Source organism: Notamacropus eugenii, chromosome 4, assembly GCF_028372415.1.
Source record: "Notamacropus eugenii isolate mMacEug1 chromosome 4, mMacEug1.pri_v2, whole genome shotgun sequence".
In the NCBI taxonomy this organism is placed as follows: Eukaryota; Metazoa; Chordata; class Mammalia; order Diprotodontia; family Macropodidae; genus Notamacropus; species Notamacropus eugenii.
Genome location: NC_092875.1, coordinates 151,410,515 through 151,424,453, shown reverse-complemented (window position 1 = coordinate 151,424,453; position 13,939 = coordinate 151,410,515). Strand labels below are relative to the sequence as shown.

General features: G+C 37.3%; 1 protein-coding gene across 17 annotated transcripts in view; it reads right to left on the bottom strand.

The window, feature by feature from the left end:
- Window positions 1-13,939, bottom strand: part of RNF19A (ring finger protein 19A, RBR E3 ubiquitin protein ligase) — a 103,331-nt gene that overhangs the window by 15,305 nt on the left and 74,087 nt on the right. For 11 of the 17 annotated variants that reach the window (XR_011965825.1, XR_011965833.1, XR_011965830.1 and 8 more), the window contains 5 exons: window positions 12,623-13,376; window positions 1,852-1,905; window positions 1,562-1,709; window positions 792-926; window positions 444-698 (listed from right to left, as the gene is read on the bottom strand). Coding sequence is in view for 1 of the 17 variants with exons in the window: in XM_072603398.1 (XP_072459499.1) it covers window positions 12,695-13,376 (682 nt within the window). In the remaining 16 variants the exon portion in view is untranslated. Of the gene's footprint in view, window positions 1-443; window positions 715-791; window positions 927-1,561; window positions 1,710-1,851; window positions 1,906-10,462; window positions 10,604-11,142; window positions 13,377-13,939 lie in introns of those variants that run through there. The other 6 variants (XR_011965826.1, XR_011965832.1, XR_011965824.1 and 3 more) reach the window with 6 other exon arrangements.

The window sequence follows — 13,939 nt, the reverse complement described above, 5'->3', positions numbered from 1 at the left end:
AATTCTTCTTCCATGGTCCCTTCTGAATCTGATTTTATTATGTATTTTGTGTGTGAGATATTGTGGGGTATATTTCATATATTGATATATACATACACACATATGTGTATATATACATACATATAAAAGCTTTTCACATACACACACACACATATAAGTTCCACTGACAATTTCTATATGGTCTAGTTGAAAAGATGAGTGACAGAAAAAGAAACAAATTGATAACAAAATAAGGATAATAAAATATAATACAAAATATTGTATCTTATTATTCTGAATCAATACAAGCTAAAGGGACTGAGTGAGAGTGAATGGAGCCTAGGAAAAGTTAATCACGCAAGCCTTGACGGATGGGGTGTCTGAGCTGGGTCTAGAAGGAGGTGGGAGGCACAGGTCAATGGATAGGAGGAACCACAAGTTCCTTTTTATTAGTAGACACTTACCCATGAGCTCTCCTCTGTGGTTCCCTTTTGGAGCACAATGGAAGCTAGGAGTAGGGCTTTCAAAATACTATTTGAGTTGATTTTCTTTTTTCCATTTAGTGTTTTATTGGTGACAAAACCCAAAGTACCCGTGAGTCCAAAGCTGTAAAGCACATCTGGTCCTGGTGCTGATTAGCAGGCTGGGTGACCTGTCTTAACTTCAGTTTCCCCACTTGTACAATAGGATTAAGTAAACTTTGTAGGTAGGACACATCCCTAGAATGAGAGAAATCTGATAGAATTAAAAGGGTGGGTAAGAGGGCAATTTCCAGATTCACTCAATTTTAATCCTGGATCAAAAATCTGTACCTCAAATAATGGAGTAAGATTTCCTCCTCCTTTTCCTCTTCCCATCCCATTTCCACCTGTGCCCTGCAAATCCCTCCAAGAAGTTGCTCCAGATGGTTTGTGGAAAAATCACACATCATTTAAAAGTTCTTCTGCCTGGTCACAGGTTGATGATAAAATAGAAAGCATTTTCTTTCTCAAAATATAGATAAACAACATGTGTTCAGCAAGTGCTGGTCAATTTTAGGTCTAAAGATACTATTTTTCTGTTCCAGCCCTAATCCTAAACTACCACGTATAGGGTGTTGAATCACATATATGGGTTATGATTTTTTTTATTTTTTGTGCTGGTGGGAAATTAATCATCTTCAGAACCCTGGGGCAAATCACCTACCCTAAGTATTCTAGGCAACTTTCTCCAGAGAAAGAGAAAACCTGCATTAGTTTCCTCCTCCAAGAGTTTTCTGTATAAATGAAATCACAAGTATAGTTCCCATCCCTTTCAGGATCTTACTATATTAGAAAGAAAAAAAGGTTTCCCTTTAGAAAGGATGGAGTTTTAAGTAATTTTTAATGAGATTGAGGACTTTTAAGCTACAATCCAAAAAAGAGAAAGTTTTGGTATATTAGGAAAAAATCTTACCCCCACTTCCCAGGACTCTGTTTATTTTTAAGACTAAAAAACAACTCTAAGAAAAATACCTGTTGCTAAGATCAAAGGGGAAGAAATAAGGACTAATAGTGAAATGAATGAGAACCTGCTGATAATGCCTCTACAATTATCCTGTTACCTTCTGTTACTGGGACCTGCTTAGGGTGGTCGGGCTGGCAAATCTTGACTATTGCAACCTGCCTGGGGATTGCTCAGTCTTGGGTGTCCGATTCTTTAGAATCTTTGTGGGTTCTTTCCTTCTGTTCTATGCTCCCACTGAGGCTGTACTGCAGAGTAGAAAGCCAGATCAGGCAAAAGATTTGGATGTACACTTACTTAGCATGGTACATGTTGGGGAGGGGACAGGTGGTGCAGTGCTAGACTCAGAAAGAGGAAAAACTGAGATCAAATTCTGCCTCAGATACATACATTTTTGACCCTGGACCCTCTCAGTCTCAGTATACTCATTTATAAAATCATCACCTGTAAAAAATAAAAAAAAAAAATAAAGCTATTGAGCTAGCATCTGTATAACATTTATTTATTTTCTTTTTTTCTTTTTGAGACAATCAAGGTTAAGTGAGTTGCCTAGGGTTACAGAGCTAGTGCATGACTCAGGTCAAATATGAATTCAGATCCTCCTAACTCCAGGGCCAGTGCTCTATCCACTCTACCACCTAGCTGCACCCATCTGTATAAACATTTGCTAAGTGCTTCATATATTTGAACTCATTTGATCCACACAACTATGTGAGGTAGGTGCCACTATTATTACCACTTTACTGATAATAAACCTGAGACACAGAGTTTAAGGACTTACCCAGAGTCACACAATTAGTGTCTGAGCACAGATTTGAACTCAGATGTCCCTAACTCTAAGTCACCTCATTATATCTATCTACTCTACTACCTGGTTGCTTACAAAATGAGGACAATATTAACACCTACTTCAAAGGGTTGTTTTGAGGATCAATTGAAATGACATATGTGAGATATTTTACAAACCTTAAAGAGCTAAGAAGTTTAAAATGCTAGCTATTATGATCAACTAAATTCCCTGCAACTTTCCTAAAGGCAGTTGGGGGAAAAGTTCAAAAACCAAACCAAAATGCTGAGATTCTCAAATGCCCCCAAATGTAATCCACAAATGAATATTTCTTTCAGCATTTCTCTTGTTTTTTTTTTTTTGTTTGTTTTTTTTAATAATCATGGCCATTTAACACCAGTACCAGGAAAAACTGGCTTCACATTCTGTCTCCAGCACACATCCCACTAGATAACCTTGGTAAGTCGTTAATCATTCCATGTCTCAGTCAAGTCTCTTAAGATTAGAGATTTGTAAATGCAGAAGAAATCTCCACACTGGGAACTCCCTGCTGTGGTGAAGTAACAGGCTTATTAATTAATTAATTGAGGCTGATAGCCATTCTTCAATTGATAAATGGTCAAAGGATATGAATAGGCAGTTTTCAGACAAAGAAATCAAAGTTATCAATAGTCATCTGAAAAAAATGCTCTAAAATTACTGTTGACTAGAGAAGTGCAAATTAAAACAACTCTGAAGTATCATCTCACCCCTAGCAAATTGGCTAACATGACAGTAAAGGAAAATGACAAATGGGGATACAGGAAAACTGGAACACTAATGCACTGTTGGTGAAGTTATGAACAAATTTGGAACTATGCTCAAAGGGCTATAAAACTGTGCATACCCTTTGACCCAGCAATACCACTGCTAAGTCTGTATCCCAAAGAGATAAAGGAAAAATGAAAAGAACCTATGTGTACAAAAATATTTCTTATTGTGGTGGCAAAAAATTGGAAATTGAGATCCCAGCCATTAATTGGGTTATGGCTAAACAAGTTGTGGTATACAGTTTTGATGGAATACTATTGTGCTATAAGAAGTGATAAGCAGGATTGTTTTAAAAAAAACCAAACCTTGAGTCTTATATAAACGGATGCAAAGTGAAATGAGCAGAACGCAGACAGTAACAGCAGCATTGTAAAGATGATCAACTGTGAAAGACTTAGCTACTCTAATCAAGACAAGGACTCAAGGCAATTCCAAAGCACCCATGATGAAAAATGCCACCCCACTCCAGAGGGAACTGATGAACTCTTAAGAATGAAGCATACTTTTTTCACTTTGTCTTTATTTTCTTTTGCAACATGGCTAATATAGAGATGTTTTCCATGATTTTACATGTATAATTTATGTCATATTGCTTGCCTTCTTATGGGGAGGGAAAGAACTTGGAATTCAAAATTTTAAAAAAATGAATGACACTGTGAAATATTTAATGAAACAAAAATATATCTAAAAATAAAAGAGGAAATTGAGTTCTCTTTCCCTGAAAGATCATAGAGCATGGAATTTTGATTTGTATATATATATATATAATTAAATGTATAAGCTACCAGGTTCTGACATAGTTTCATTTCAGTGGCTGGCATACTATTTGATCTGGAGCGAGATCTTTAGTCAAAAACTCTTAGGTCCTGTTAGGTTATAGCTTCACAAACGCCAAGAAAACAAACGATTCTTTTGTTCTGAGTTTTCCTAACTTACCAATAGTTACTTCCTTTCTTTCAAAATCCTCCAGCCTGAGCTGGCGAAACAGCCGATACAGAAATATTTGGGAAGAATGAAAATCTATGTTAGCACCAGGTTTTTTATTGTTTTCCTATACAAACCAGGGCAGGTCCTAGTGATGAATGAAATATGAATATAATAATTTACTTCACAGTTGTGGGGGAGGGATGAATGGGAGCTCTCCAAGTACTGAAAAAAGTCTGCATTCAGTTAGAGAGCAATTAGGAAAGGGAATTCCCAAAGAAAAGAACCCTGTCCCATTGCTTGGGGCTAATGTTACCCTGAGAGCAAAGGAATTATAGAAACACTGCAATGTCCTTCTAGAATATTCCCTTAAGTGCTCCTCTCTGCCCATTTATGGGCAGTCTGACGCAGACAAATTAACCAAGCAGGTCCTTCCTCTTTTTAAAAGAGTGAGCTTTCACATTCTTTAGCGAGTATTGACCCAAAAGTAGAGGTTTCCTATATTGGCAGGTTCATTCTCACTAGTGGTTTATCCTAAGATAAAGTAGGCCAGTTAGTTTTGCATATAAATGCTGCTTCTGACCTTGAGTAATGAGTCAGGCACAAGCCTAGGAGCCCAGTAAGCCCCCAATACCAGTCTTCCAAGTTTAATGACAAGGGCAACTCCAATGCCTTTTTTTTTCTGATAATTTTACCATACCTGGTTCCTTCTGTTGACAAAAAACAAAAACCAAAACCCTTTGTGCCACAATTCAGTTAGATAATGCTTAAAAGCACCTCCTGAGTCATACTTTATAAGTTTAAGAAGCAAATCCTCAAATAATTTACTTGATTTTTTAAATTCAGGAAGTCAATTACCAAAACAAAAAATAAAAAGGAAAAAACCCCCCACAAGTTCCATGGATAGTCCTGGATTTGGAGGCAGAAAACCAGATTTGAACCTGGCTCTGCCACTTAATTTGGGTGGTCTTGGGTAATTCACTTAGCCTCTCTCCGCCTCATCTTCCTCATCTGCAAAATGATATTGAGTCAGATGGCCAGTAAAGTCCTTTCCAACTCTAAATCTATGATCCTATGTGGGTCTGTTCTTTCAATGTAGGAGTTATTTTTCTTTGATCTAAAATACTTTTTTTTTTTTTTAAAGAACCGAACAGGGGAAAAAAACCCATAAGAACACTGGCCTATTCTACTCAAGACACTCCCTGGGCACTCTCTTCCCTCATACCAAAAACACCAGAAGTAACTCCGGATTAAGAAGTTAAAGACAGTGAAAAACTACTTGAAATAATAACTTTGTCAAAGTTTCAGGTTACAAAACAAACCCACATAAATCATCTGCATTTCTACATATTACTAACAAAGCCCAACAGCAAAGATAGAAAGAGAAATCCCATTTAAAGCTACAGTAGACACTAAAATATCTGAGAGTCTACCTACCAAAACAAACCTAGGGACTATGTGAACACAATTACAAAACACTTCACACAAATAAAGTCAGATCTAAATAAGTGGAAAAACACCAGTTGCTTGCAGTTAGAGCTAATAAATAAAAATGACAATTCTACCTAAATTAATGTGCCACACCAATTAAAATACAGCTAGAAAAAATATCAAAATTCATCTGAAAGAACAAAAGGTCCAGAATATCAAGGGAACTAATGAAAAGAAATGCTAGGGAAGGTGGACTAGCCCTACCAGATCTCAAATTGTATTATAAAACAGTAGTCATTAAAACCATTTGGTACTAGCTGAGAAACAGAAGGGTAGACCAGTGGAATAGGTTAGGTACTCAAGACAGTAATCACTGAATATAGCAATCTACTGCTTGATAAACCCAAGGACTCCAGTTTCTGGGATAAGAACTCACTGTTTGACAAAAATTGCTGGGAAAATTGGATAACAGTGCGGTGGAAACTGGGCATAGACCAATGCCTGACACTGTACACAAGAATAAAGTCCAAATGGATACATGGTCTGGGAATAAAGACTGACACTATAAACAAGTTAGGGGAGCAAGGAATAGTGTATTTGTCAGATTTATGGAGAATGGAGAAATTTTTGACTAAACAAGAGACAGAAAGCATTATGAAGTGCAAAATGGATAATTTTGATTACATTAAATTGAAGATTTTGCACAAACAAACCCAACACAACCGAGACTTACTGTCTGCGATAAAGGCCTCTTGTCTAAAATATAGAGAAAACTGAATCAAATGTATAAGAATACAAGTCATTCACCAATTGATAAATGGTCAAAGGATACGAACAGCCAGTTTTCAGAGGAAGAAATTAAAGCTATCTATAGTCATATGAACAAATGCTCTAAATCACTATTGATTAGAGAGATACAAATCAAAACAGCTCTGAGGCACCACATCACACCTATCAGATTGTCAAACATGACAAAACAGGAAGATGATAAATGTTGGAGATGTGGGAGATTTGAAACACTAATTCACTGTTGGTGGAGCTGTGAGCTGATCCAGCCATTCTGGAGAGCAATTTGGAACTATGCCCAAAGGGCTACAAAAATGTGCATACCCTTTGACCCAGCAATATTGCTTCTAGGACTGTATCCCAAAGAGATCATAAAAATGGGAAAGGGTCCCACATGTACAAAAATATTCATAGCAACTGTCTCTGTGGTGGCCAAAAACTGGAAATCAAGGGGATGTCCATCAATTAGGGGAATAGCTGAACAAGTTGTGGTATATGAATGTAATGGAATACTATTGTGCTATGAGAAACGATGAACAGGAAGACTTGAGAGACCTGGAAGGACTTACATGAACTGATGCTGAGTGAAAGGAGCAGAACCAGGCAAACTTTGTACATAGCAACAATTACAGTGTGTGAGGAATTTTTCTGGTAGATTTAGTCCTTCATAGCAAAGCAAGGTCCTAAAAAATTCCCAATGGACTTTTGAGGCAAAACATCTTCCACACTCAGAGAAAGAACTATGGAATTGGATCGCAGGATGAAGCAGACCATCTACTGTTGTTGTTTTATGGTTTCTCCCATTCATTTTAATTCTCCTACTCAACATGACTAAGGTGAAAATGTATTTAACAGGAACACTATGTATTGAACCTATATAAGACGGCATGGTATCTCGAGGAGGAAGTGGGGAGGGAGGGGACATGAAGGGGGGGATGGAGAGTGAGGGAAGAGAAAAAAATCTAAGATATATGGAAGCGATTGTAGAACACTGAAAACAAAATAATTAAAAAAGCTGAAGGAGACCTTATTTAGTCCAACCTACACATCTTACAGATGAAGGAACTGAGGCCTGGGGATCACCTGAAAATTGCTCATTATGGGTGAAATAGGTTTGAAAATACCAAAGTTTTTGTTGTTGTTGTTTTTTGGTTTAGACCTGTGATGTGATCAACGTGGGGAAATCCTAGTGTGGAAACTCCCTTGACCCACTATAGCAGGACTACAGTGAGGTTAACAATACTTCAAAGGGCCAAGCAAATTTCCATGTATTTGGTCCTTCTAGTGTTAAGTGACTTGCTCATGGCTACAGCCTGTATGTGTTGGACTTGAGCTTAGGGCTTTTTGATTCCAAGCTTGGTTCCACTGACCTAGGTTTGCCTCTCATCATTGTTAGCATTTAGAAGGAAGGAAATATATAAATTTCCACTAAGGTCGGTCTGCTGATTGAATTTATTTGGTGCAATCAGCACCATATACACTTTCCAAATCCTTTCAAGTAAACTCACACATGTGTGATGGCAAACATCTTACAACTGTGTATTTGCGTGTGTGGAATTACAGCAGCCTAGTATGAGTATGGGAAAAGAGCAGTGAGAATGGACTTGAAGGACTTGGGTTTGGAACCCTGGTCTCCGTGTTACCTGGGTAAAGTCATTTTAATGTCCATTGTCCTCAGTTTCCTCATCTGAAAAATGAGGTCACTGAGCTAAATGATTCTAAGGTCTTGTCTTTTCTATCACCAAATATAAGATCCTGGGATCTTAGTTTAATCAATAGATAATGAATGCAATATGTCAACATTTCACTGGCTAATTGCAAAATAATCTTGTGCAAAAAGTCATGCCAAAATATAGGATCCAAAATGAAGTTATCTAGTTGAAAAAAATAAAATCTTTTTGTTTAGAGGGAAAAATAATACCTACACCATCCTTGAGAGGCAAGTACTATTATACATTCACAAGTTATAATGGAGTGTTTTCTCCCAATAAGAGTAATACAAAACCTTGTTAAAATACCTTTGTTGTTTTTCCACTGCACCTTTTAAATAACTCACTTTAAGACATGATACTTTGAAGTGACCTGACAGTATATTCAGAAAACCATCATCATCACATCACAACTGGCCTCATTTGTCCTTCATCCCTTTGCTTTCCAAGTCAATCAATTTTAAAAGTTTTCTATTGTAGTCCTCAGGATTGTGGGGAACAGAAAGCAATAAGGCATGGTTTTTGTCCTCAAGGAAGGTATAGCAAATATGCTAATTAATGGCTTGGGTTAGTAATACGTTATTTTGAAGGGGCTCAAGTCCTTGGTTCTACCTCATTCCCTCTGACAAGGACACAGCATCAATGACTTTTAAGGAGCAGGACTTATCATTAGGTAAAACAGCACAAGGGATGTTTCACACTTGCCTGACAAATTCTTCCCATTTAAGATTGAAAGACTATGCAGCTTTGTGACAATTTTATAAAATGCTACAAGTCTAATTTTTCATGACAAAATAAAAGCTGATATTGACCAGTTATATCATTGTATGTACAAAAATTTTATTCAATTCTTGGCCTACCCAGGAGAAAGAGGTCCAAGAAACTTATGACAAGCCAGCTTTGGCTTGCAGGAGGTTTATTAACTGTGAATCTTCAAGGTAGGCTCAAATATTAAGACAAATTAAAATTAAACAAAAATACCAGGAAGAAGATGTAAGTAAAGGCCAGATCTAAGAATAAATGTTGAATAGGTGGGATAAAGTCCAGGAAAGACGCAAAAAATGAAGATTATTAGTAGATTTGATAGGTTCTCAGAGACAAGGATGATGATGTCCCTGAACGTTCATATTCCTTTCTCAAGAGCCATCATGTTGTAATACAAAGAGCACAGGCTCTATTAGTAAGAAGTCCTGGGTTCAAATTCTGCCTTAAGAGACTAACTAACGGTGTGACCTCACCTGGGCAAGTCCCTTGAATCCTAAGAACCTCCGTTTTCTCATCAGTAAAATGGAGTTTGTACTACTAATCACAAAAGACTGTGAGAAAATTGTTTTGTAAAGCTTTTAATTTATGTGCTATTTCACAAAAGTTGTTACATACAGAATGCTTTTATGTAACAGATCTAAGGGGCCTATTTATAGTATTAACTTTAAGGAAAACTACAAAGTGAGAAAACAGCATGAGCAATGTATATAACATACTAGAGAAAAAATTAAAAAGGTAACTAAAAGGAAGACAAGCACTTAAAGTCACAGGCATATACACGCCAATACTAAGATATCCTTTAAGATTTGCTTCAGAAAAATCTACCACAGGCTGGGATAGATTGAGATGGGATGGGACAAGTATACTTAGAAGGAGAAAAAAAGCAGCAATCAAATTATGGGCAGGAATATAGCTAAGGCTCATGAACATTATGAAGGTATAGTATACTACAAAAGAAGTTAAAATTTTGACAGCTTAAGTTGGAATTTGAATCAGACGTTTGACAGAAAAGGCTGGGAATCTAACAAAATTGGTTTGCTGAGAATGATTTGGAAAATTGCTGAAATACAGGTCACATCCTACTACTTTGTCTTTCCAAGAAATTCAATACACATATGTATTTCCAAGTCCCAGCAGATGGCACAACTGAAATCACAATATACTGGAGAGTGTAAGTGAGGTGGCATCTAATGACTGCAACAACCTCAACCAGAAGCAAAAAAAAACAAACAAAAACCTCAGGGGTAAACAGTATCTGGTATTAGTTAATTTTCAGTCAGTAACATTTACTTAGCAACTACCACTGGCAAAGCACATGTCACTTTATAGACACAGAGAAGTTGGAAGGGATCCAAGAAGGCCAAGTGATTATTTGTTCTTTTGGGTTGCAGTTGCCAACATTTAATAGAGTGCTGACGTTCTGTTAAAAGAAATTCTTAAGTTCATGTTTCAGTGTCTTTGAGACAAAAAGTTGACAGTTTTGTGTTATTCGGCAAGAAAGAATGCTAGGAGCATATAGAGGGCCCAGTGGATAGAGCACTGATCCTGAAGTCAGGAGGACCTGAATTCAAATCCTACCTGACACTTATTAGCTGTGTGACCCTGGGCAAGTCACTTCACCCAGATTGCTGAAAATTTTAAAAAAAAGAAAGGAAAGAATGCTAGACAGTTTGGCAAATTATTCCCCTGTCCCTACTATCCCATGACATCTGACCTCACATTTTAGTGAGTTCAGAGGAAAGAGACATAGTATCTCAGAAAGGACAAATATGGCCAAGAGGGAACTAACATTCAAACTAAGGAGACAGCAGGAAAGCACAATTCACGGCCTGTGATGAAGCCAAGTCACCTAGTCCAGAAGAACTTCACTCTAGCATACTAACAATCGTCAGAGGCAGTTGGTGAGCCACTGTCAGGGACTTTTTAGAGGCTGTGGAGAATAAGAGAAGCACTGCAGGATTAGAGAAAGATAATGGTCTCAAAAGGTGAGGGAAAAAAAGTGTCATCAAGAACAGGTCATGCCATACTAACCTTACATTACTGATGGATTAAACTAGTAGACTGAGGAAATGCTGTTTAGTTTACCTGTATTTTAACAATGCATTTGATAGGACTTTTCATGCTATTCTTGTGAAAACTATGTAAGGCAAGATGACAGTACATTGTGCATCTGGAACTAGTTGAATGACTGGATCCCAAAATAACTATTTGGGGTTTGATGTCAAGCTGGAAGAAGACTTCCAGTGCAGTGTCCCAATCTGTACTTGGGCCTGTGATGTTTAACAGCTTAATTGCATCTTGTGTATCTTGTATTCTTTTGGCTAATTATCTGCTGAGATCAGATTATAATTTGGGCTCAGAATTAGAACTATCTTGATGGCTGGCAATCTTTATGAAAACTCCTACATAGTAAATGAATATTGTCATTCTTATAAAAGAAGTTTATGCACAAATCAAAAGGCAATAAAATATTAGTACTTATATTTATTTCAGGTATGCAGTTTACACGCATATTATTGAGCAAAATTGGATCGCAAACAAATATACAAATATCATAACAAGCATTATCAAATAACATAACTGGCACTAGTGTTATAAGCATATTAATGGAACTGGTAAGGAAGAATCATGGAAAAGGATTGCAGCCCATGGCATTTTTGTTTTTAACCAAACTAAAACTCTCGGTAGCACCATAATGGCAATACTTACAAGAAACATAGAAGAGAACATTTTTACTGTTTTTTCAGAATCACTTGCTTTGCATTTTAGTGAATTAGGCAGGAAAGTTAACAGTGCATGCATTTTGGCCAGTCACCTTCTTTTGTAAAGCAAAAGTTAAAAGGAATTAAGCTGGCCATACTGAGAATCTGCCTTTTATACCTGTGCAAGCACTGCACTGTGCTTTAATTCAATAATTGGAGATGGGATGTGTGTTGCAAACTGCTGTTATGTAAAAGCTGTCCACTAAAGCCTAGGGAGTCTTTGGTAGGCTAATACTTTTTCATCATCAGCAGCAATAAGAATTATGTGTTTCCCTATCTACCACAGTCATTTTAGGTTCTGTAGTTTTTCTTTAAATTCAAGGTAGCCAAAGAGGATGTTCTGGAAAACAACACAGCAAAATCCTCAAACAACCAGGCACTTAAAACCCAGTCTACTCCAAAGGCACCAAGAATCAGTGGGGCACATTCTTCCCCTTAATGCAAAATGTAACTGTTTCTTTAAAATGCTTATAAACCAATGGAGTCTTACTTTACATTTTGTATATATCTTATCATTATTTGTTGCTGTTTGTCTACTTAAGTTACCATTATACCTTTCTAGTAAGGTGATATAAACACTATACAAAATATACCACGTACCATGTTTCTCTATTTCAAAGTTGTGCAAAAATTGCCATAACATTGCTCAAAGTGTACAAGTATCCAAACAGTAGTAAATGGGCTGCATTAAGCTCTGTATAGTGACGTTGCATATGATTTATCCCACAAGGGAAAAAAAAATTTGTGCCCAGTTATGAGTAGAAATGTTATAAAGGACATCAGCTATTGTAGAATAATCTGCAAGGATCCTGGGAGACTCATGTTTCTTTTAAACAATATCCCTTAGTGGTTTTCAATAAATTGCCACTACCCATTTATCAGAAAGTCTCAAGTTTTCATGAGAATGTTGTAGAACTACATTAGTATTTTATATACCCATTATAAATTAAGCCAAATTTCTATCTGAATACACAAGTATGTACTTTAAAGCAAAGTTTTGTGGCAAACACACAAAACATTAGCTTTCATCTTATGGTTTATTGTCCTGTTGTAATGCACTTTTAAAGCTTCATTTCACTTCACAAAGTTTGATAACTAAGATCCACATGAAGCATTTTGCCTTGTTACATATAAAATCTAACTGCATTATTATGAAACCTGGCTTCTGCTGGTAACTTGAAACTTACAGTAGTCACAGGTAGTTCAACCAGCTCCAGATAGGGCTGTTCAGTGGTAAATATCTTGCAGCATTTACAGGCCTAAATTTCAGTTTGAATTGTAGCATTTAATTCCATAACCTGTTGTGAATCATTGTTATTTGTTTCCTTTAGTCCCCCACCAAAACAGAGATCTACACTGGCCATCGTCACACTGCTCCCACACTCTTCAGCAATATAACTCAACGGTGGCACTTCCGCAGGGGTGGTCAGCACAGGAATGCCATTTGGATGGGGAGAGTTTTCCAGGCGGTCGTTCTCTACCTCAGGAAGAATGCTAACAGTAGCAAAGCGTGTATGATAATCATTGGAGCCATGACTACAAGAAGTCTTCATGCTTTCCAAGTCAGAGCAACTGAATTCAGAAAAATGACTCGAGTGGGAGTCAGCCACAGATGGAATGCTGTCACTGAGAGATGGCGAGTCAAACTCACTGGAGTTCGTGCTCTGCTGCTCTAATAGCTGTGCATCCATGTCCTCTCTGGTCTCATTTATCTTCATGCTACTCTTTTTCCTCAGTTTACCTTTAGGTTTTTTGCTCACTGTTTCTTTGGACCACTTGGTGGCACTGGATTTACCTTCTGGCACACCACTGGATGAACCACCAGCATGACCACGGCCAAGAGCACTACTGCCATCCTCCACGCTACTGCTTCCACTGTTGTGTCGGAATTTGGCTGGTTTTGATTCAATATCGACTTGTACCTCCATACTATTGCCTTCTCTGAAACATAAAATTCATGATGTATATAAGCATCTGATTTAAAGTTAAGAGGAATTAACTTTAACAAATTAGCTGTAAAAATTTGATGATAATGGTCAAAAATAACTTCAAAATGGTACAAGAAATGCTAAAATTCCATTCAGAAACAGCTAAACGAAAATGAGTTTCTTTTCCACTTTTATTACTTTCATTTGGCTGGTGCCAAAGGTCTATTTCTTTGGGGGGAAGGGGGGGGTTAAAAACTTTTTTCAAAAGTATTATAAAAACTATTCGCTTTAAATAAGGCCTCTTCTCTTCCAATGCCTTGTTCAGTCATTTTTCAGTTGTGTACGACTCTTTGTGACCCCATTTAGGGTTTCCTTGGCAAAGACACTAGAGTGGTTTGACATTTTCTTCACCAACTCATTTTACAGATGAGGAAACTGAGGGAAACAAGGTTAAATGACTAGCCCACAGCTAAAAGGGTCTGAGGCCAGATTTGAACTCAGGAAGATGAGTATTCCTGATTTCAGGTCCAGTACTCTGTCTACTGCCCCACCTAGGTGTCCAAACCCTACTTTCCT